Raw genomic sequence first — 24,428 nt, forward strand, 5'->3', positions numbered from 1 at the left:
TGTACTGGTTAGCTTATGAGCTCCACTAATGTTGATCAACCTACTAGTTTAAAGGTACGCTAGTATTATTTTACAGTAATCACTTGAATTTCAAGGGAATTTACTGTTGTCATTTGTTTTTAGATCGAGGCGCCACCACAGCTAGCGTCAGATATACAGTATTCGTTCTTCTGGGATCGAAATCTACCGGACCCCTGTTGCACCTCCGAACTACGCATGGAACTACAAACTACGGTAGCGGTAGGATTACTGTACACTAGATTCAAATGAGAACTAAAGATACTGCTTCAAAACCAAATATGTTAACCGAAAAAAGAAGAAGAAAAGCGGTGGTGTAAATTCACGAAAAAAATGAGCGATTCGGTGTCGTTTTGAAGCTGCTGCCAATCAATAAGTACGCATAGCACAGGTGCTTCGCAATCTACAGTGAAATTCTCTTTCCATAGAACCTAATCCTAGTGAAACTGAACTTAATCAACCTCCAAAGGTACAATGACTGTTTATGTCATTCATCAGTTCCCTAGTTTTTCAAAAAGACCACATTATTTTTAAAAATTAGTTATTATGAGTGAGGATGCTGAGGATGCGGCTACATTCCACTATCATTAACGACGAACATCTAACTTTATGCTGCATACAATGGAAGATATTTTTTGAAAGTACTGATTGGGGGAAGGCGGGTGCAGCGCAGTCGGTTAGAAGTTCCGCTGAATGCACGATCGATCGGAGGTTCGAATCCGCCCTAGTGCTCACCAAGCCTTTCAGCGCTCCGTGGTCGGACCTGTCTGGAAGGATAAAAACACTGACTCCACTTATCGGCTAGTCCCCCCAAGTGTTTGTATAGCTCAGTTACACGTTCGTGAACCTCAAACGATTCTGAATTCAAGTGTAACACGGTGGCGCATCCCAAGCGGACCGATTAACGCCAGACAGTTTTTTTCCTGAATTTTTTTTTATACTTTTCCTGAATGGGAGGGGAGGGGTGGGGTGGGTGAAACAATCGCGCAATCTTACCGCTTCACTCTCTTCCTATCAATATCCATAAAAAATGAAATCATAGACGAAGTAGTGAGCAGACAGTTCAACATGAAAAAGAACACACCATAATGGACATCCAAGCGATCTAATTCATTATAGAAACAGAAGTTCGCTTTTTTTAAAAATAAAACATTAGTTTTTTTATTCCGTTGGTTTTTATTATTTATTTATTTAACTTTTTTAATTATTTTTCTTTCCTATTTACTAGCTCAGAGACCCTAATGGCATTTATATTCCATCGAATTCCAGCGAAAAAAGAAAGAAATAATGTACTTCCTATAAAATAGCCTATTTTAAAAATTTATCGACAGAGATTACCGAATTTTTTCCTCCAAATCAGTGGACCAGTTGCTTTTTACACAAATATTTCAAATTTCAGCTCCCAGACCAATCATTCTCACTCGCTGATGATGAAACACAAACGTCTGAGACGTCTTCAAACGATCTGAGAACGGAAGAAAATCCAGAACAGGAAAGGTAGAAAACAACGCCCAACGAGTTGTGACTGTTCAATGTTTCACGAGATGGCCAACGCAGAACATTTTCAGCAACTTGTCGACGATGTCCAGCGAAGGAACATCTGAGGTCGAAGAAGTGCAAAGTATCCAGTGTGATTTTCATCCTTGTACCTCAACGGCCGTGGACGATACCTCGATCAAATACGAATTCAACGACGAGATCTATAAACCCACTGTGATCTCAACCGATGCATCAGCTTACGAGACTGTAATGCAGAGAAGAATGCAACGAAGGCAAATCAGAAGAGCTGAAGAGTTCTTGAGAACAAGTGTGTTGTTGGCCAAAAACAATGACGTTTGCGATGAATTTGGTACGTCTTATTCGCTTCATCACACTACGCTACAAGTTCTGGATTATCCGGTTCCCGGTTGCACTTCGGATGAGCCAGAACCGTTAAAATTGTTCGTTTCAGCCACACCAGCTCGCCAATCGACACAATACTGCGATATCGATGCGAATGATGACGCCACGCTTTGGATGTTGTTACAGTTATCCGCGAAAAAGTTGAGAGGACAGGTTGGTCTTTCATTGAAAAACAAAGATGGTACTAAGAATGTACCAATCGGTTTTCTACGAGAGAACGAAATAAAGTGAAGAAAACTGAATAAACAAAAAATAAATAAACTGGTGGATGAATAAATAAATGAATAAATAAACGAATTAATGAGCGGATGAGTAAAGGAATGAATGAATAAACAAATGAATGAACGAGTGAATGAATGAATAAATAAATAAAAAAAATAAATGCATGAATGAGTGAATAATGAAAAATAAATAAATAAATAGGAGACTGTGCGTGAATAAGAGAACTTCCAAAAGTTAAACGAACACCAAAACAAGATAATATAAGAAAAACAAAAAAGGTGAACACTGGAACTGTAGAAAAAAGGTCTTCGAAATATGTTGTGTAATTAAGAAAAAACGAGTATGGATAAAAGGAGATTGTAAAACTAAAGAAAAGCTAGGAGATGAAAAATAGAAAAGGGAGAAGTAAAAATTTCCAGAAAATCTAGGACAGAAAATACATAAAGAAAGATGTAGATAGGTGCATAGTTCGAAAATCGTTATAGATAGCTACGTGGGAAAAAAGTTAATTAATTGAATTAAAAGAGTGGAACAACTCGTAAGGGTAGATGAAATAAAATAAAAACAAGGAAAAGTTTGATAAGGTGAAGGAAAACAATAATTATAGCAAAGGTTAAGAATGGAATTGTAGATATAGTAAAGAGAAGCGAAAAATAATTCATGGATATTTGTTGTGCTTTGTATTATTATCAAAAGTATAATATGATAATAATATTAGGTGTAAAAATATGACACTTAAATAATATGAAATAAAAATAAAAATGTAATTATTACATGTATAAAGTTAGTAGATATTGGATATGTTTCACAACGCCTGGTTTTTTTAAGGTCTTGCAACATTTTCAGACCTGGCCATGCCGAAATCGTGACGACCTCCGCGAACTTATAATGATCAAGAAAGTCGCAGAAAAAGCCTTTAATCATCTTTTTCCACCTATTAAACTTTAATTATTCCTGGACGATTTGAAATACTCTTGTAAACATAGATATTGATCGGTCCAACAACTTACGTGGATGTATTGCGGGGAGAAATGAGGGAAAATCTGACACATCTCCTCCATAGCATGTCGTGCGGCATCGTTGAGACGCGTGACGTCACCCAGACTCTGAAATCGTGGAATAAGTATTCAGTAGAACCACAATAAATCTCCGGACGAAACTGCACAATATTAATTGATATATTTATAAGAAATAAAAATTCCACCACAGCGTAAGAAAAAAACCATGGAAATTTTTAAATAAAATCAAAGCAGAAACAGAGCCGAACAGTAGGAAACTACTGCACAACTGAACGTTGATAGAACTTCTCATAATTTCACTTTTTATTCCCAAAATTATAAACTATGAGTAATACGATGATTTGTAGTGACCAAAAAAAATAATTTTCAGTCAGTCTATCAGTCAGTCTATTTAGGAAAAAATTGAATTTTGTAGAAAACCTAAAATGGACGGCAGAATGCAGAAATAAAAATGTAAACAGGGAATTTTGTTGTCTTCTTTTCCAAGAAAAATACCTTAAAAAGCAAAAAAAAAATATTGAGAAATGTGGAAGTGGTGAATCTACGCAATTAGAAGATAGTTTTGACTAAAACCTTGTCTGAACAGCTACTGTAGTATAAAATTCGAGAAAATAAATCCATATAAATATAAAATATAAAACAAAAATATAAAAATATTAATAAAACAAAATATAAAAGCTTGATGAAAATCAAAGTACTAAAATGATATCATGTTTATCAACATCAAAAGTGGTCCCAAATAGTTTAGGAATTTTTTATCCGCATGAGAAAATAGTGAACATTTAAAGCAAAGAGGGTATGATTTTGAGAAAGAGCACGACCGCTACACTGGAGCTCAATAAAAGCAGGTATCTGGAAAAAAAACGTGAAGAAATGTAAAAAAAAAACGTTAAAAAAATAAGAAAAAAATCCCAATAGAAACAGGTATCTGGGGGGAAAAATACAAATTGCAGGAGTATCTTGCCAAAAAAATTACTTGTACTACAGAAATCCGCCGAGAATTTAACGGCCCCGTAGGACCAATTCAAAAATTGGCAGGGAGGCGACCCCTTTGAACGCTGGCCTGCCCGTCGGCTGCCATAATGCGTTCACCACCGCTGTCGCATGACGGGACGGGTGGTTTTTTTTGGCGGGGTATTTGCGTCCCACATGGGAACGTGTACCCAGCACTTCTCGCCTGTCCCTGGAAGTTACCGAGCACGACGTGCGGCCGGCGATCGGAGAAGCGAAGAAAATGTGATTCGTACACTACACAAGTCAGCTGCAAGAGTTCACCATGGAAAAAGTAGAGGAATTCGTCGCTGACTAATGATATCACTGATAGCAATGGAGAAAAGTCTGTGGAGATCTCATCCACCTCTCGAGCGCCGAATATTCCTCCGATTCTGCAAGGATTTTCAGATTCTTATCGCAAATTTAAGAGCATGCTATCTATCAACAACTAGCATATTAAAATATAACGTTATCTGGTTTTAATCACGCTTCACGAGAAATTTTAGGAAAAAAGAGGGGAAAAGAAAAAGAAAAAAGAAAAAGAAAAAAAGAAAAAATAGAAAAAAGTGCACGAAAACACTCACGACGCTTTGATCTTCATGGATCTAAGGAGAGTAAGGAAGAGTAAAAAAAAAGTGCAAAGTTCCACTTTCCTTGAATCTTGGCATAGTGATTGCAACTTGTCGATAGTCCACTTTAAGCAGCAGCCAAAATTGTTAACAAACTTTATTACGACTAACGTTTCGACGTCGCCGCCTTCGTCAGAGCTTGGAAAATCCGAACATTTGTGATATATCCTCTCGAATGCCTCATCCGGAACAAGTAATCATTCCCTAAGGAACGAAGGTGACGACGCCGAAATAGCCGTTAGCCGTAATAACGTTGCTTAAATTGGACTATCGACAAGTAAAAAAAAAAGTTATACATTTTAGAATACCGTTCTTTTTAGATAATTTCAAAGTAGTAAAGGGTTTGTATTCACACCTCATAAAATATCGCAACGATTACGTTATCGTTACCGTTATCCACCTTCACTAATTATTTAAACAGTGTCCAGCACTACATTGTACATATGTACACTTCTGGGCGTTGACAGATCATAGAGAAAAAATTTCAGGACGGTCCTAAACGGACTGAACCCAACGTCTCATCGAATTACTTTACAGTTCGAGCACTTCCTTCATCTGAAGCGATTTTTTTTTTTCTTGAGAAAAGGTCATTACCGATAAGAACCGAATGAAAAAAAGAAAGATCACTGGACAATACATTTCCATTAGTTTAGCTTAGATAAATTTTATGGTGATTTGACCTTTTCAAACTCTTCTCCTCGAGCCACGGCCCAATTCCAGCTTTCGCATCGCGTTTTCGACAGTGGCTGTGAATATTTTAGGTGAGATTATATAACCCTGTTGGACTACTCTTCACGTCAATGATGATATTCTTGTAGAATGGCGGATTTCTGGTGCTCTCGGGATACCTAGATAAGTTTTGAAATAGTGAGAATGTGGTCAGTCGTGTTGAATTCTTTTCGAAACCCCGGTACAAAATCTATTTTCAATGGAAAAAAATCATTGTTAAGCAGAATCAGCCCGGAAAATAAGCGCTATTTTCATAAACTTGTTCAAATCATTTGAAAACACATGTCAAAGTAACTTTCGGTCTTCTTCCACTCATATTATTTTTCAAATAATTTAATACCAACTATTTTCTTTTAATTTCTCAGCCACTCTCTAATAACTCCTTTTTTTTTGCCGGAAGGCCTTAATTCGTCTGAATCCTTCAATTTTTGAAGTTGGCTCAGAACGAAGATCATCGTCTTTACACCGGAAATTTCTGAATGTCAAGAGAAGAACTAACAAAAATCTTTTTCTTTGTAAGAACTTTTTTGTAAGAATCCAGTCGGCTCTGTATTCAGAGCCATTTCAAAAATTGGCAGGGAGGCGAGTTTCGAGCGTAGCATCCGTATGGATGCGCCCGTATGGTATATGCACCATATGCACCGATGGCTTAACACCTCTCGCCGTTCCCTGGTGATGGTAGGCGACTCAGTTGTCAATCAGTCGATCGCTCTCCGTCGCTGCATCCTACATCGTGCTGGATGCTGACAAACGTTCAACACGGGGAAATCACAACCGAAATATAAATTCTCTAAGTAAAAGAGGATAAATTAGGAAGAAATATAATGAGAGAAAAGTGTCACAAAAAATAAATTCATCCCTTGCTTTTTGCAAAAAAAAAATCTTAAACAAGTAGTGATTGGTTGATCCACAAGGTTTAGGCTGAAAACTGCAAACAAACTGCATGAAACTGTAAGGAAAGTAAAGAGAAATCATTACCAAACTCAAAAAGAAAGGAAACTGCAAAAAAAATCAAAATTAGTAGAAGCTCATAATTCCATATAGCAATCAGCAGTAAGTTAAATCAATAATACGCTATAATAGAGAAAATGTGATGAAAAGAAATTTTTCGACAGAAATTGCTTCACAGAAAAAAACTGCGAAGTCGACAAAAATTTCCTGGAACCACTCAGCAATTCCAAGCTGACCTAATTACATTGATGCGACATGTTTTCATCAACTTCCAGAGGATGATAAGAAAGAAAGAAAGAAAAGAAAGGAAACGAAAGAAAGAAAAGAAAGGAAGCGAGAGAATGAAAAGAAAGAAAACGAAAGAAAGAAGAGCAAGGAAACGAGAGAAAAAAAGGAAGGAAACGAAGGAAGGAAAAGAAAGGAAACGAAAGAAAAAGAAATCAAAAAGAACCGAATTTGATTGAATAATTGTATTTAATTTGCTTGCAAAATACAGCCTAGATAATTTTTAATAATAATATAAATAATAATCTACAAATTTTCAAAATAAAAGCTATGTTAGATGTTAGATTTCTTCCAGAAAATTGTTCAAAACAAAACGAGAAGCGAAACATTGAAGCTATTAGAGGATTTAACACAGGAAAACTAGACTGACAGATAAATTGGAACGGTTACCATTCTTTGGTGCACCCAAGTAGAGTCATTTTTAAAAAAATAGAAAAAAATTACTGTGAAAATAAAAAGCCAAGTGATATACACCTAAATTGAAAAATTCCTGAAAGATTTAAATGCAAATCTTTGTCAAATTCTGGGAAAATTCACCAAATCAAAAAGTAAGGCATAATTACTAGCCTTAATCTTATGCAACTATACATTCTGCCTTTCTCTCTCGTTCTCAAACAATCAATAAAAAGTATCATATTCATAAAGATGTACATGTATAATTGTTGTAATAAGAAATTGACGAGAAAAAATGAGATGAACAAAAAATCATACCGTAAGCAAGCCGCTTTTCTCTAGTTCTTTGACTATTTCAGCTCTCTGTGATTCACATATACTCTCGAGTGCTCTTTCAATATATTCCTGTTGTTCTTTTTGACATCCTTCCAGAAGTTCCTGGAGATTCTGCTTCTCATTTAGCAGAAAAATGAAGCTGGAAATAATTTTATTGTTGGAGACAACAACCGGAGTGTAATTTCCACAACTGTGGAGCTGTAGTGTTACACTCTAGCAAGGGATCTGAGAAGAGACGCAACCAACGAAAGATCTCACCGTTCTAACTCTAGGATTGAAAGGATAGTGGCGATTTTCTGATCCTTGGGGATCCTCACCAGAACACTATGATAAAAATCAACACCGTATTGAAGCACCTGTGTACGTAATCGCAGAAGGCGCCTAGAAAATGGATGGAAAAAAACGAAAATCTCTTCAAGAAAAAAAAAGAAATTTCACGATTATAGCTAGATAGTCACCTTAAAGGATAATCCGACAATGTCATCGCAACATCCATAATCATTTCCGTAGTGAACAATCGACCAACACATTCCACAAGACTGGGGATCCTAAAACTGGAGATTGCGTGGACAGCACCGCCTTTAAAGGCATCACCCCACAAATCTGGGGTGGTGCGGATTTCCGGTGGAGAATTCGTATACGGGATCGTAGATTATGGAGAGGGGGGTGATTCCGTCCATTTCTTCCTAATTGCCGTAAAAACTTCTCGAACGATGCGGCTTCGAGCGTTTCGGCGCGCTATACTCTACAATGAGTTCGATTGGAGTGCGCCAGGCTTGTGCACGCACCACGCCTTACGGGCCGTTTTTTCACGGCAATTTCGAAGAAATGGACGGAATCACACCCCTTTCTCCATAGTCTTGGATCCCGTGTACGAATACTCCAACAGAAATCCGTACCTCCTCAGATTCGTGGGGTGATGCCTTTAATAACGATGCTACCAACTCGGATATATATTTGCCGGCATCCTTCAATAATCCTGCTTGAGACAACGTATCCACCAAAATGTAACCCTCCTGGCACAATGCCAGCGCAGTGCAAAGCCACTCGTCAACAAATCGGGCCACCTTCAGCTTGGCCACACCCTCTTCTGCATAAAACTTGTCCACCAGACGACTTGCATCGTTCTCCAAAGTTGATATCGCCTATATATAACATAACTTTTAGCTAAAGCTCGAATTATCTAGATAGAATTGATTTTTTTTTCAATAATAATTATAAATATGACTGCTGGAACTAGATCCACAAATTAGCAACACTCACCACTCCTAATTCTGCACAAATCTTTGCTAAATCATTCGAGAAGCTCGGATCAAGAAGTGCCCTCTTTCTTGTTACCTGGAATTGAAGTTTAAAATATTCGAGTTCGGTTTAATTAGGTTTCTAATAATTTGAAAATCTTCGAATTTTTTATCTTCACCGTAAACACCCCAAACTATGGTTGAACGCTTTTTAGTTTTAGTTTAGAGGTGATTCTCAGCGTCGAATTACGATACAGGTCACATTATGAGGAGGGTCGACGATAGATTTACTAAAAGAACGCTAGGGTGAACCTCTAGAGATGTTAAACATCATTAAGAGGAATGGAGGGAGAATCAATAGGATGAACTGATGTGTTCGCAACACGGATGGACCAACTTAGAGGTGTCAATCTGGATACGGCTGAAGGATCTCGTCAACGCCACTCACAAAATCTACGAACATTTTTGAAGACGATTGCGAGCGGAAGAAACGACGGGCAAAGTGCTAGAGCTCGCATGTTCAGTGAACATAGGAAGTCTGAGTATAGTAGAGTCAAAACGACATGAAGCACGGTGCAGTTGCGTAAGCAGTTGTGCTCGAAGCGGTGCGGTGTGGAGCGTATCGGTTAGAATCGAGCGGGGGACCGCCAGCAAGCACCATTCCTTGCTGCAGTTCGCGATGGTTCCACAATCGCTATCCCCACCGAGCCGTTTGGAGCGTAACCGCTTACGCAATTGTCCTTGCTTCATGCCGTTTTGACCCAACTATAATTACGTATCTAAATTAATTACGGTGGTCAAGTTAAATATATACCGCAATTGCACACTACCGATACTCTATCGATAGTAGCGATAGTAGAAAGATAGCACAGGTGTTTTTTTTTTTTCAGTGAACACAGTTGGAAGGAACGAATAATTGTTTTCGGAACAAAATAACTAGTTATTTCTGGTCAAGCTGTTTTAAAGTGATTTTTTTCATCAAAAAAGGAAATTCTCTCCACTTTTAAGACAAATAAGAAGTAATTGAACACTTCTTCCTCTTTTTCGGAGAGTACCGTTAAAACAAGAAAAGACGGTTTTAGAACTTCACTCTTTAACTGTAAAAAAAAAAACTAACATTTCAAATCTCTTCAATCTATACCTCCACTAATATCTGTCCATATTCTGAGAAAAACGATAGAGCATTCGCCAGCCTCCTGGCTGGCATCACGCCTCGATCTCGAACGAGTTCCAGAAATTGCTTCGGCGGCATCGAAGTATCCTAGGTGGACAAAGTCGGGATTTACTACAGTTGTAATTAAGTAAATACAAAGACAAGTACAATTTTCTTATTGTAAACTGCAACGCGAAGAAAAATCGCCAACGCTGAGTTGTACAGCCGATCCGCCGCAACCGCTACAGAGCTGTCGTAGCAAAATATCAATCGATATTCATCAATTTCAAAATGTCTAGAACATAGAACTTTGCTCTATCACCACATGAACTCGACAGAGGGAGAGATGTACCTCGGGATTGCATTCAGAACCGCATCGAAGGACTGCATAATTGTTTTGCTGTACACGACACTGCTCCAGAACGAAAAAGACGGAAGTTGAAGGATTCGTTCATAAGTAAAAGCCAAGGTGTTGGCAACATTCTGCCAAGCGCTTAGGATCGTGGGAGAGGCGTTATAACTCAAACGATCAATAGTTTGGCACTTTGTTGAATCTGCCAGGGATTCTGACTGAAAACAATCATATTTTTCAGCGTTTTCCTGCTAGAAAATAGTTTCAATTTAAATAAACGTGGTTAAAAATTCTCAAAAAGAAATGAACTTGGTGCTTCGAGACACCGAATGAATGGGGAATTTCCAGAAATTCATGGTAAAAAGAATCTTAAAACTCACTAAATTCATCGCCAATACTCGTTCCACAGAAAATGACGTCACGTGTCACTAAAATCATAAAGTATAAACATTGAAACAACACAAAATTGTAATAATAGGACAGGTAAACAAATCCAATAGAACAAAAGAAGAAGAAAAAAGGAATCAATTTCAAAAATGAGCAAAAAAAAGCAACAGGAAGACTTCCCATCGACTGATGGTTTTGAGGCGATTGCACAACAGGCTGCAATCGTACGAAAATGTATCAGAATTCTGTGAGAAAAGGATGATAAACGACTCCATTCATGCATTAGACAATCACCGATCTATGATCGATACATATAATCTGAATAGGAAGGAAAAATTCGTGAATCTCAAAGTCTACTGACCGGTAAAAGATGTTGATTAGGACCACACTAGTCAACGTCGAGAAAAATATTAATTATGGTCGATAAAAACCACTCTTTAAAGCTAAAATATCCTATGTTTATGCCCTAAAGCGAAAACCAGGAAGTTCGGGAGAAAAAGTGTTCGATTCCTGATGTTGAGATCTGAAAGCAGCAGTGCATAGACTAGCGGTAGATCACATTTTCGTGGATGGTCTTCTACTTAACCATCTATGAAAGTTGCAATAAATGTTTAACCATGTTGATTAGTACATTTCGGTTTTCTTTGCTATGGCGAGAATCCCCCTTCCCGGGCGTGAATCTTTGTTTCAACCAGCTAACAGTGAAAGTCTTCTTTTCTAAAATGGATGCGAACAAAAAAAAAAAAACAAAAAGAAAGATGGTCCTGCATGTACCTCTCAGCCTAACCTGCTCTGAAGTTACGGTTCTAGGGTAAAATGTAGTTGTGGGAGCCACTCAATGGCGCCCTTATTTCTCGAAGTAAGTAGTCAAATTAGTTAGGTCCCTAGGACCTAAGCATTAGTCATAGAGGATGTATCACATGTAAACTAAAGTTACTAAGAGAAAAAAGTAAGCTAGAGCGTTGGGAAATAAGAGCGCCAGTGATTGCCCCAGTGATGCAACATGATCTACGGTTAAAGGATGTGACCGTGAACGGGGACGTATTCGACGCACTGCACCATTGTTGTCTTCTGGTACCGTGGTATTTACTGCTTAGCAGCTATTCTGCTAAGGTCCTAAACGGATTTCATTAGTATACTAGGTTTTATTTCTTTCAATGGTAGAATTTCAGTCTTCAGCGTTTCTACTTCAGACTTTAATCACCTCTAACTGATGTCTTCCCTGATCTTATTCATTTTTACCTGTCATTGTCATTGCTCATTGATCAATGATGTGAGTGCTTGCCTATGATTATTACTTTCCACTACCTTCTCAATTAAAGGGATGTAATACAGTGCAATTTTCTGTTCTATATTTCAATTTAAAACCTCTTACTAAGCTCTATTTGCGTTATTTGAAGAAAAAACTTACAACTTCACATGTTTGCGGGACCAAAAAAAAAAAAACTGACACAACATTATTGCTGCAAATAGCAATTAAGAGAAAGAAGAGAACTGCACCAAGAGAAATAAATTAAAGAATAGCAATAGCATCAAATCTGCTAATAGTTTCTAACTGATTAAATTATATTCTATAAAGCTTTTGTAACTGAATAATTAATTTCCATTAACTCTCTGACGACAGCCTATTTTAGTCGCTTGGGACAACGCGTCTCAATGTTGAGCCGCACACTTTCCAACGGTTCTTTTTCATAATTTCCCAAATTTTTTAAAACTTTTCTTTGCTTAACTAGTTTATTATCTTCCAGTAATACTGCACAAAACGTGGGGCAGGGAGGTCTCTTCTATTTTTTGAAAATGACTAAGAAATTCAAGCGTCATATTGCACATCAGACTTTCTGTGCATTCTTTTGAAGAATTCAATTGTACCACTTTTCATCCGTTTGTATATATAAATTTTTTTGGTTTCAGAGGGTTATGTGAGATGAAATTTCAGACCATCTGCCTTGTCCTGCTTATTCGTTTCTTCGATAATTGGTGACAATATTCAAAACGTTCAAATATAGCTCGTAAAAATCGACTGGTTTGTGAAAGTTACGTAACTGATCATGTGGACCAAATTGATGAGAAAATTCCTAGTCATCATGAGTTTCTGCGTCGCTTAAGGGCATCACCCCACGAATCTGAGGTGGTACGGATTTCAGGAGTATTCCTATACGGCACAGTATATTATGGAGAGGGGTATGATCCTTCCTAATTGCAGCAAAAAACGGGCCGGGAGATGAGGTGCCGCACAAGGCTGGCGCGCTCCAGTCGAACTCCTTGTAGGAAATAGTGCGCCAGAACGCCGGAAGCCACCTCAGATTCGTGGAGTGATGCCTTTAACCATTCGTCTGTCCGTTCTCACTATCTGAGACCGACAATGTCTTATCAATTCCCGAAACAGACTCTTTATCCGCAGACAGCACTGAAGATAGAATCATTTTCTGTGGTTTCCATTACATCTTCATCAGATTCAACGAGTTTTTTCTTTTTCAAAACTATTCTTCAAATAGTCTAACTGATATTCACTTATCTTTCAGTCTTAAAACTCTGATATCTATATAAGCAAAATTAATGAGAGAAAAAAAGCTCTTATATAAACGCGATTTGCAACAAATGTAAATTTAACTACGTAGAAATGTAAAAATTTCTATACAAGGAAAAAAACTGGTAACCGTCGGACAACGTAGTTGAACCGCAGTAGCACGATATATCAAAACGCGCTTGTCCTGAGTGCCAGGCACGCGAAAACTGCCATCAGTAGGTTAAACCTAGGTTCTATTCTCCTCAGTTCGATGTATATGAAGCAGAAGAGATCAAAGAGTGGAAACTATCACTGCTACTAGTTTCGATTGATTATATACAACACGACTTTAAATGAGAGCAAGAAATCGGACCACATCCTTCTTACAGAAAAAAAAACAACAACGTATAATAGAATCTTTTAATGGAATAACAACGGGAGATAACAACTTAACAACGAGTAATAATAGTAATAATAATAACAAATAATGAGCCAGATAAACTAAAATCGTGCTCAAATATAACAAAAAAAGAAGATTCAAAACATTCCGCTCGAAAACATTTCAATATCACATCACAATAATAAAAAAGTCTATAAGTTTACTGAATCAATAGAAGCGCCAGTATTTTGAGATATTGATCAGTGCAAGAGTGAGGGATATGGGAACTACCAAATTAAAATGTATCTACAAAAGCGTCACTACTTAACTTTGCTATAAATCTTATTTCTGCCCATTTTTGTCGCTTTCTTCTCCATCGGTGGCCACATTACTGTAATCGTACCGTGGAGGGACTCAGGAAACCATTCCAAATATTCTTCTAGCAGATAGTTCTCGTCGTTGTGCCATTGTTCAATTAATTCTGCCCTGGTGTGCACCTGAAAAAAAAACAAATGAGTGACAAATAAACGACTAAGAAAATAAACAAGTCAATAAACAAATACCTCTTTTTCAATCAGAGCATTCAGCAACATTTCCGTTCTCCGTTGCAACTTTGCCCACGACCTCACCATTGTAGTGGGAGGAGCCAACATTTTTGGCACGTATTCGATTAATAGAGGCATTACCTAAACACATCAACAGATTTACTTCATATGAATACGTATTTACGACCAAGGATCCCTACAAATAATGCGCTTACCTCTCCAGCCAACAAAAACTGAGCAAAATATCGATATAGCATAATATCTTTGGGAACAGGTCGATCCACCGGATTCAGACGCCATTCTAATGGTCCAAACGTTACTTCGACACTTTTCACAATTTCGTCCCTCTCCGAATCATATCTGAGCAGAAACATTCGATAATGAAGAAATTTATATGTTATTTTATGGTGGGTCACTCACTTGGGCACTTGTTCTTGGTCCATAGGTGCAAAATTACAGTATGGCTCCGCTAATCTCGTCAACCATTCGTGATCTACCATCATTACGTTTTGCATACATTTACGATCATTTAACTGGACAATTTCCTGATAGATCACATAGTCCGGTTCTTCTGTGTAGATCACACTACATGGATCGATAAACACATATTCCTGAAATGCGGCTTAGCTGACATGAAGCAGAAATGGCTGTTCAAAAAATTGGATAAATTAAATAAAATAATAATTGAATTTGTTCTCGGGAAGAGACTTATTTGCGCGACAGAGCCATCCTGAGCAGATCATCAACAAAAACTACGCCTCTTTTCCAATTACTACCCAGCGTGGCGTCCTTTAATCAAGTAAATTGCAGGTAATTGAAGTAGTTAAGTGATCCTCTAAACCACAGTTCATTGACCATTTTCTCTCGTAGAAAGCAAATAAATTTGAAGAAAAAAGTGGATTCTCTCTTCCAAAATCCCGTGTTTTTGAATAAATCCGCACTATAGGTGGACGATAGGGCGACTCAGAAGTACGGAGCGCAATCCACTTTATTTTTTGCAACACAGTCTGTTTGTAGAGGTCCAATTTTATTTGTTTCTCCAAGCATACAAACATTTTTTTGTAGAAAAATATTCCAACAGTTTATCAATATCGGAGCAACATTTCTTGAAATCACGATTTAATGTTCTTTAGCCTATGCTAAAAATAGATCCACAACTCGCACGATGTAGGGCGCAGCCGTTATCGGCTGGCTGTCGCATCCAATGCGCTACACTACTTGACACTTTCGGGGAGTGGCCAGAGGTGTCGGGTATTAGGTCCATTAAGGCACAAAGAACCCCACAACTCCCGGTACTGAACGCAAAAACCAGGCACGCTGGTAATGGGTTCGCCTCCCTGCCAATTTTTGAAAAGGGTCCTCCGTGGACCCGAAAAAAAAAATTCACCCCATTACTAGCACAAACTCTGATGGAAAATTTGAGATTTTAGTGTTATTTTGGCATAAATTAGCCTTTAAATTAAATTTTAGTCTTTTAGACGTAGAAATCCGTTCATGTTCCGCTAATACACTGTAAGAAACCTGACTTCTGACTATCAATAATTATAATCCATGGGGAAAACGATGTGTTTGTGTGCATTAACAACAGAAATAATGAAAAAGATGACGAAGTTCCGTTTCAGCTCTATCTTTAGACGGAAAATAGTGGCTACAGTAATGAGTTCACGTTGCTAAACCACTCGAAAAAAGATTCTATAAAGAAATTCATACAGAGAAAATCCCAAGAATAGTTTAACTTTAACTACAATAAAAAAATCAATGTACACTTCTCTGAAGCTGAATAAATTTTGTTTCCGCCACAAAAAATATCTCCTAAAGAATCAAAAATTGTCAATTATGGTTTCTAACAAAGGCAGTTTCCCAACAAAAAAGTGAAAAGGAGAAAAAAGTGATAAAAAAATCAATACTAGAATTACAGCACAACAATCCCTACCTGCAGTTTCATCGTTTGATAAGCTCCTTTTGGTACCTCCTCATCACCTGCTGATCGATCCACACGTTTAGCTATCCGATCCGCTAACGAAGCAACTATCATCTGCCTGGAAGTGGTACATTCTCCAACAGTCGAGGGTATATTTATTTGTAAACCTACCGCAACATCTGAGCCTGAACATCAGAGGGTGGTGGGAGGTTGGGATCCATTGTGACGTCAGCAGCTTGTTTGAAGGACGTGTTGACAATATTTGTTAGTTGTGTCCTAAGCCTACGAATTTCCTGCATGGCTTTATATCTGAGACCCAATCTTGTGCAAGCTTCTGGATCCATCTGAATGGCTAAGGTTGTTGGAACAAAAACAACAAAAACTTAAAATTGGAAAATATGTCAAGGACATAAAAGGATTTCGTGGTGATCCTTGGGTGCAGGTCGCTAGAAATCACCAACCTTTTCTGCTTCACTGCAACTCACAGCTCTCATAAGAACTAGCAGGTCTCCTAGACGACGTCCAGGACCCTGAAATTCGCTAGGTAAAAATCGCAACTATCGGGTGAAGTGCAAATAAGAGAAGATACTCAAAGAAGTATCCGTAGCACTGACCTTTCCGCACCATCCTCTCCTTAACTTCAAAACTTCCGTCATTTTTTCTTTTGTTTCTTCATCACTTTCGCCTCGGATTGAAGAAACAGGTATCATTGGTTCTCGAACTGAAGCAGAAACAATAAAAGTCGAAAGTAGAGGTGCTGTGCATGCGTATAAAGGTTATCCAGGCAAACTTAAAACAATATCTGATAAGGTTTCACAGATGAGCATCCTTTCTCTATGATTGAAAAGGTCATGCGCTTGTGCATCAAACAGTTTTTAATAGAAATCCAGAGCACATGGTAGGATTCCGAACACAAAAAAGGATGAACCCGAATAGGGTGAATAGAGAAATTTTCGAGTAACAGCGAAACGGAAACTTCTATGAAAATCGGCAGAGAAAGTGTAACGGTTGGAAAAAAAGAAAAAATGACGAACACAGCGAAACGTAAAGACTAGAAATGAATATGTTTAGTAGAAAACTAACCAGATAGTGCTGCTATCAATAAAATCGCATAAGGCATTAATTCATGCTGATTAGCCATCGCTATTACTTTTGCATAGGCAGGTGCAAGTGGAAATACCGATAGTGTTCGACCCAATGGAGTGATGCGTGCTTCCGTCTGTAAAACACAAATACGGTAATTGAATACAAATATTCCACAAACATAAGCAAAAACTCAGCAACAAAAAGGTTTTAAATGGAATAAAATCGACGTTCGGTTGTTGCCTGAGATTTGAAACACTGTATTCTAACAAATCACCAATCACTATGCAATCGGAAGCCATAAACCTAATTCAAAGGACTATGCGAACGATCTGCCACTACATTACGATGGTATTTAGAGGCACTTTTGCAAAGGATAGATTTAGAAGATAATAAATATATATGATATCGTTCATAGCTCGGAAATGCTAAAAAAATCTCACCTTTCCATTCTTTGTAGTGGTTGCTAGTGCTCCTAACTTAATCAACCTCATCTCAGCAGCTTCTAACGTCTCAGGTTCTGGTGCAGAGGGAAATGGAAAATTGACCACCTTGAATGTTCTAACTGTTGAAAAACTGATCTACATAATCTGGAACACATTACCTTGACAATATTCATCGATTTCAAGTGCAACACAAGTTGATCAGCTGGTTTATCCAAGATTTCCGGCCGTGAAAACTTCTCGAAATTTTGGAATACAGCCGAAGAGTACAACCTATAAAGATTGTGAGAGCATAAAGTGCAAGATGGCATACATGTCATCGATAACCTCCAGGACTTTACCCATCTTTCTTTTAACAAAGGACTTAGCACCAAGGAAAGAATTAGAAAAAATGTAAAATATAATAAACAAGCACGATCTTTCACTCTTTTTTCACAACAGCAAGCGGATAAACATAGATCAAAATTGCTACCTGTATGCATGTCCTGCCGCTGTTCGACCTGCTCTTCCAGCTCTTTGATCAGCTGAAGCTTGACTCACATGAGCGACCACAAACTGAGATACTCCTGTGATCGGATCGTAAAGCCTTAACAAAAAAGTGTTCAGCATGTTAAAGGCGACATTAATCTACAACGCTGGTCTAGTCGAGAATTCCCTTCACGCAAACTGGAAGGACAATGAGGATAAAACTCCAATCCACTCACCTTCTCTTCTCATAACCACTATCCACAACATATTTAACCCCAGGAATAGTTAGCGAAGTCTCAGCCACATTAGTCGCAATTACACACATTCTACAAAGAAAAAATAACATATCTCAAAGTATATAAATGCCGTCGGAGGACTATACCTCGCTCCTTCCGGAGATGGATCAAAAACACGACGTTGTTTCTCCGAAGATAACAGGGAATACAAAGGAAGACAGTAGAGGGGCTGACAATCCTTTGGCGGCACTGGCATAGAACTGTTCTAAATGAAATCGAGATTAAAACGTTTAACGTGAGGTAGAATGATACAAAAAGTAAAGCGACTATGATTAGAGCTGCCCATTTGTAGTAAAACTAATTTGCATTAGCATACAAAAATTAATGATTATGTTGCACTCACATAAGGATACGAAAAATGTTAGGTAAAGTAGAAAGAAAATACCCTGATAGGTAAAATAAGCAACTGTTGTCATAAAAATCATTTCACAGATTTAGAAACTGAGAAAAATGTACAAACAGCGACTTACCAGTTGATCCTCTTCTTCTTCTACATCATCATCCTCGTAATCATCCCACATCGTGTCTCCAACACCAGTTTCCAGAAAATCTTCACCATCAAACTGCTGTACTCTCTGAAATTTCGGACAGAATAAACGCGAAAAGAGAAAGAAAAGGAAAAACAAACTCTTACATTCTCTTTGAAATCCTCTAATTTTAAATTCTGCGCCTCAGCGAGCCGTTTCTTCTTCCATTTTTTGCCGCCTCTTACTAGCACTTCGCCATCTTTACTCTTTTCGTAGCAAATCTTGAATATTTGCGAATAATTGATAACAATAAGGCCAGTAACACAAGAATAGTTCTTTGAAAACAAATCAGATGTGAGCTTCAAACAACAGAAAAGAAAAATACAATAAGAAATTCTCTGAAATCAGGCATGAACCACATAATACTAAAAAATCGTATCTTAGTAAGAGTTAAAGGACCACCACTCTGTAATTCAAACTCTAACAGGTTTCAAGATGCAGCGCAAAAATGAATTGACAATAGACGATATATTTTCGAAATGAATAAGTTTTGATAATCTGATAAGGACTGATAACTAAAGCGGATTTCTAGATAAGAAAAACTCACCGGATATCTTGCCACCAACTTTTTTACCAGATGTCGCACCTCCATTTGACCACTAACAAACACCAAAATAGTACCGTCAGGAAGAACTTCGTGAATTCTACATATCTGAGAAAGAAGTGATGGAAGATATCATCAAAAACTTCTCAAAAAAAAATGAAACGTAAAAAATAGAATGCTTGCGAACAATGGGAGAATGCTGACTATTAGATTTCACGTCACAAATAAATTACGTACCCAAAAAGATTCCTTAAAATCAGCTGGCACTTCTGTCCTGAACTTACTTATTTCGAGAATAAAGCTAGTACGAAACTAGAGATTATTGATTCTGAGAAGTCATAGAAAAAGCAAAAGAATGAAAGTAAAAAGAATGAATAAATAAAACAGCTATAGAGGAACGCATAACAGATGTTTCATATGAAAAAAAAATCGAGGACGGACAAAATAAACCAGAAAAGAGGTCATTAAACAAAAAAAGAATGAAAGACAGAAATGATCAGAGAAAAGAATATATAAGTTGCACCTTTCTAAAAGCGGCCACCATATAATCGTCTGGAGTGCGCTTTTCAAAATGGACCGTCACTGGAAACTGCCTTGCTTCAACATTGATAACTTTGGGTTCCAAAACGGGAAACAATCTAAACATAACTAGATCAGACTATCTATCAACTAACTGAATTGTAATAGTAAAAATTATATTAATTAAGTCCTTACTATCTAAACCTTATTGTACCGCATTGGTAAAAATATGCTTTTAAGCGCTTGCCTTGACCCCTCACATTAATGAGGAGTGTAAACTACTGAAGAAAATTTAAAAATCCTATATTATTGTATTAAAACTGTTGAAGATCCCAAAATCAATCGTCAACTCAATATACATAAGAACAGAGGAAGAAAACAATTACAGCATCCTCCAAAAACTTTCCAGTGGCATGAAATTTCCAAAGAAGACCCACCTTTTATGCATGAAATCGGCCAATCGTAGTGTGGCGGACATTATTATCAGTTTCAGTGGATCTGATGTCTTAGCTCTGAGTGGTGCTATCCTGCTTAGCATTCCAATCAACACATCACTGTACATAGATCTCTCATGAGCTTCATCAATGAGAACAGCGGAATATCTGGAAAGTGAAGACCATTACTGTTAGTTTATTTTATACGAATTATGAAGAAAAGAAGAAGAAGGCGTGTGATATAAATAGAGAGAGAAATGGAAACGCAAGCAGAAGTAAGTAGAACAGATATTACATATCAGCTACAACTTTGAGCTACTATTTACTCATAAGATAGAAGAAAATTAAACGAAACCTCCATAAGAAAGTGGTGGGATTGATCTAATGGTTACTCACTTCTTCAACATAATATCCGACTCCATTTCTTTCATTAAAACACCATCGGTCATGAACAAAATCCTTGTCTTGTCCGTTCGATTTCCTTCATAACGTATCTGAACTAGAAATTTTACCAAGCTCAAGCTCGTGAATGGTGCTAGAGAACGAATGTTCCTTCCTAAGGAAAAGGAAGGAACAGAGAGGAGGAATGGAAACAGGTAAAATTAGAAAGAAAATCGACTGAAGACAACAAAATGAAAGAATATTAAATCCATTAAACCCATCTTACTTGGTATGACACTTCTTCGGGTGCACCTAGTTCTTCTCCAACTCGCTTGGCCATGGATATTGCAGCTACTCGCCTTGGTTCCGTGATTCCTATCAGTTGACCATCATTCGCATATCTAATATATGTGGATCAATTTATGAAAAACGATTATATCATCATCACTTCTTATTTTTGCGAATATTCTCGACAACTTCAAAAAAAAAAAAACAGATGAAAGATGCGTACCCTACGTGAGTTCAATCATTATCAGCTTATTTCAAGCTTTCTCTGTACCAAAATACTCTATGTCTCATAAAAGGTAGAGCTAGAAGAAAATACAGTCGCTCTACGTGCTTCACCCACTTTTTTAACGAAAAAAGATAAAAAAATGTTAAAGAATAAGAAGCTTACCCAGCCTCGTACAAAAATTGGGGTATTTGAGTAGTTTTTCCGGAACCAGTCTCTCCGCAGATCACAGTAACCTGCAAATTTCGAGCTTTTTAAAGAAAAACTACATCTTAAAGGACATGAAATAAACATTAAATACAATGCGTAGTTCAAGGAAGACAGCAACATAAATCAAAAAGTAGGGGAACACATAAAATGTGCTGACTAAACTCACTATGTTCTCATTTATTGTCTCCATGATAGGCACTTCTTCAGAATAGATAGGCAGCTGCGCTCGTTTAGCTTCTACATTTGGATCCCTAGCTACCAGCACGCGTTTCCTTTGGATCACTGGTACTACGGATTTCGATTGTGCATCTTGACCATCTTCTGTTTTTACTTTCTAAAAGTTGATTGGATTTAAAAGGGATCAATAAGGTGTAGATGTAGAAGAGTGGGAAATATAAACAAAAGAAAGCGCATTGCACGAAAAAGAAAAAGAACTTGGTGGAATTTCAGAAAATCCTCGTAATTTTAGTACAAGTAGTTCTTTGGAAATTCTTCCAGCAAACAACTTTCGAATGATACTGTTTCAGAGAAGTAAAAATGTGATATTAACGCGTCAGCAAGAAAGGGAAAAAGTAAGGCACGAAAAAGAGGGGTGAACGACATAATTACAAGAAAATGCTGAAAAGACGCTGAAACCAGTAATTCTGCGCGGCGTCCGATAGATTTTCTATTTTGAGAACAACTGATTCAAATAAAAAAGCAATTGCCAACTCACCTGTGGAGGAAGAGTACTAGTTCCCTGTGGAAGTAAAGCATTCTTTGAAGTTTCGATCTGCACATCAGATGAACTGCTAGCGTCCTATAAAAATGATCCTCAGGGGTATCCACACAAAACAACTATTCGCAGCAATATATCCTCACCGGTTCAGGTACATGTTGTTCTGACTCTCGGCAAATATCGTTCTCTTCTACTTTTACCTCGACTTCAACAGGATTTTGCTCTTTCTGAGGTGTTGAAGTCGATGCCTCACAGTCCTGCAAGAACAGGATATTTTAATTTGCCGCACTTTTCTAGCACAGGAGGTAGGCACTATGGGGTTAACCACAATGGTCACTCTATGTTCACAATAGCAAAATATGTTTAAAAGAAAGAAATGGTTTGAAATTTGTGCAAAAAAGGTGCAGATGCAATAAAAGTGTAACTTTGTAGCATAGAAAATGTTCGATTACTTGTACTGATCCTACTTTTTCATTCATATAAGGAGTCTTACCTTAAAATGTAACTATGAAAAATATAGGAGAAATTCAAGTCCATTTCAAAGTAAGAAAAAAGAATATAATGGACACAATCAACAAAAAAAACAAACGAAGACTGACTTCAGTGTGGTCAAACTCCTCGTCTTCATCAGAACTTTCGTCGTCAGTAGGATAATAGTTTTCTTGCACTCGTTCTTTTTGATGAATCGTAGCAGGCAGTTTTATTTTTGAGGATATCGACTTGATTTTCGTTGGGAAGTCAGCATCCTCGTCGATGGAACTAAATAGAACCATGTGGTCAGAAAGACTATAAAAGATAGCGGAATAATAAATAGAACAAGGACAAACCCTTTCAATTTGTTCTGCATTTGGCTTGATGAGCTGAGCTGATTTATCTTTTTTGCATCCAACTGATATTCAGCTAAGCTTGCGAACAATTCTTCTTGCTAAACAGGGAAAGCTATTAGGGCGAATAACCGAGTTGATTTCTTCGCAACTTCTCGACTTATCCAGTGGAAAAAAAACAGTTCATTTCAGATATTTTCAATGAACTTTGATGAAAGTATGCAAACTGCGAGAAATTTGAATGAAAAACTGCGCATGAAATGAGATGGTCGGAAAGAGACAACCCACCGTCAATTTATTTGCCTTTCTTTGCTGAACAGCCGCTAACTGCCTCTTCATTTTCTTTGTGAGTTTTTGCTTCTCCTTCTCTTTAGCATAGTTCTTACCTTTTTTACCACCAGTCGCGCTTTTCTTTTTCGGTATCGGACCATCATCATCTTTTTTACGTTTTTTCCCTACGAAAAGAGTTATAAGTGGAAACTGGAATGAATGCAATTAGTGCTGCTGTAAAAAAAATAAAATTTAAAAAAAATAAACAAAACGTCAGCTAACCAGGCACTAGAACAAGTTGATTTGAATCAGTGCTGTTTGATTGAGCACCACTGGGGTCATATAAAATATCATTTTTCGGCATTATTGTATCTGAAAAACAACTGCACAGACATCCATACCTTCAGCTGGCCGTACCCCGTCGGGCGGCACGTCTGGGTCGACCGCGATCGTGAATATTAGTGATAGAGCGCGACAATTGTCATATCTATGGATGGGGGGACACCTCGACCCAAATGGCGTTAACAGAAGAAGGATATAGGAACTTTTATTATTATTCTTCAACTACTCACAGATGATTTCTACTAAATGCTATGAATTTCTACAAACGGAAACACGCAACAGTGATGAATAACGAAAGTATCCATTCAAAAAGTGTGGTTCAGTATAACTCGAACAAAACAGACAGAAAGAATTGAAAACAAACAGAATCACCGGTATCAATAATGATCAGTATATTATGAGAAGTGACTTGGAATGCGAATGATGAAGTAAGTGTTGAATTATAACAGATTAACTAAACATTTTCAAGCTACCAAATTAATAGATGCTCGTTTACACCGTGAGGAAATACTGCGTCAATAATTCTCCTAGAAATACGGAGAAAGAACGAGACTAAACATTTCAGGTACGTACATAGACATTTGATTAATATGCGAGTGCTATACCACAAACAAAAAACGAACAAAAAAAGGAACTATGTTGAATATTAAGAACACACTAAATGTAAGTGAACCTCTACCAGAAATTCCTACACTAGACTTCTTCATGCCGCAAATGATCGCTTTTAGAAAAGTGGAATAATGGCTACTTCGAAAAAAAAAGAACAAATAATATGTGTCTAAAACTTACAAACCATATCGGCTGAGCAATTTATCCAAATCACTTCATCTGCACATTGTTCACATAGGTTTCTTTTACCACAGATAAGGATAAAGTATGTTGCAGGAGTTCGAGGTT

General features: G+C 37.5%; 3 protein-coding genes across 6 annotated transcripts; 1 reads left to right on the forward strand and 2 right to left on the reverse strand.

The window, feature by feature from the left end:
- Positions 1-15: 15 nt before the first annotated feature.
- RB195_008617 (uncharacterized protein) lies at positions 16-3,090 on the forward strand (the record flags this gene model as incomplete). 3 transcript variants are annotated; one of them, XM_064195204.1, is made up of 7 exons in its annotated part: positions 16-54; positions 124-240; positions 1,418-1,515; positions 1,587-1,867; positions 1,970-2,073; positions 2,989-3,007; positions 3,040-3,062. In XM_064195204.1, the coding sequence occupies 7 exons, from the start codon at positions 16-18 to the stop codon at positions 3,060-3,062; spliced, it is 681 nt and encodes a 226-aa protein (XP_064046349.1). The 3 variants fall into 3 exon arrangements, with proteins under 3 accessions (XP_064046349.1, XP_064046350.1, XP_064046348.1); XM_064195205.1 differs by having other exon boundaries at positions 124-234; XM_064195203.1 differs by having other exon boundaries at positions 2,989-3,090.
- Positions 3,091-10,612, reverse strand: RB195_008618 (uncharacterized protein; the record flags this gene model as incomplete). 2 transcript variants are annotated; one of them, XM_064195207.1, is made up of 11 exons in its annotated part: positions 3,091-3,096; positions 3,153-3,248; positions 7,460-7,616; positions 7,736-7,858; positions 7,936-8,025; positions 8,423-8,622; positions 8,741-8,815; positions 9,860-9,979; positions 10,040-10,166; positions 10,224-10,441; positions 10,604-10,612. In XM_064195207.1, the coding sequence occupies 11 exons, from the start codon at positions 10,610-10,612 to the stop codon at positions 3,091-3,093; spliced, it is 1,221 nt and encodes a 406-aa protein (XP_064046351.1). The 2 variants fall into 2 exon arrangements, with proteins under 2 accessions (XP_064046351.1, XP_064046352.1); XM_064195206.1 differs by lacking the exons at positions 3,091-3,096; positions 3,153-3,248; positions 10,604-10,612 and having other exon boundaries at positions 7,454-7,616; positions 10,224-10,261.
- A 3,203-nt stretch (positions 10,613-13,815) lies between these two features.
- On the reverse strand, positions 13,816-23,553 carry RB195_008619 (uncharacterized protein; the record flags this gene model as incomplete). The annotated part of the gene is made up of 29 exons (XM_064195208.1): positions 13,816-13,992; positions 14,059-14,181; positions 14,256-14,400; positions 14,461-14,651; positions 15,974-16,079; positions 16,133-16,305; positions 16,423-16,491; positions 16,576-16,682; positions 17,045-17,180; positions 17,488-17,595; positions 17,649-17,760; positions 17,960-18,073; positions 18,192-18,281; positions 18,338-18,456; positions 18,722-18,826; positions 18,886-18,999; positions 19,326-19,430; positions 19,846-19,960; positions 20,279-20,443; positions 20,672-20,769; positions 20,943-21,057; positions 21,333-21,403; positions 21,544-21,711; positions 22,093-22,176; positions 22,239-22,352; positions 22,695-22,854; positions 22,923-23,020; positions 23,208-23,374; positions 23,472-23,553. 29 exons carry the CDS (start codon positions 23,551-23,553, stop codon positions 13,816-13,818), a joined length of 3,531 nt encoding a protein of 1,176 aa, XP_064046353.1.
- Positions 23,554-24,428: the final 875 nt, after the last annotated feature.

Source organism: Necator americanus, chromosome III (genome assembly GCF_031761385.1).
Source record: "Necator americanus strain Aroian chromosome III, whole genome shotgun sequence".
In the NCBI taxonomy this organism is placed as follows: Eukaryota; Metazoa; Nematoda; class Chromadorea; order Rhabditida; family Ancylostomatidae; genus Necator; species Necator americanus.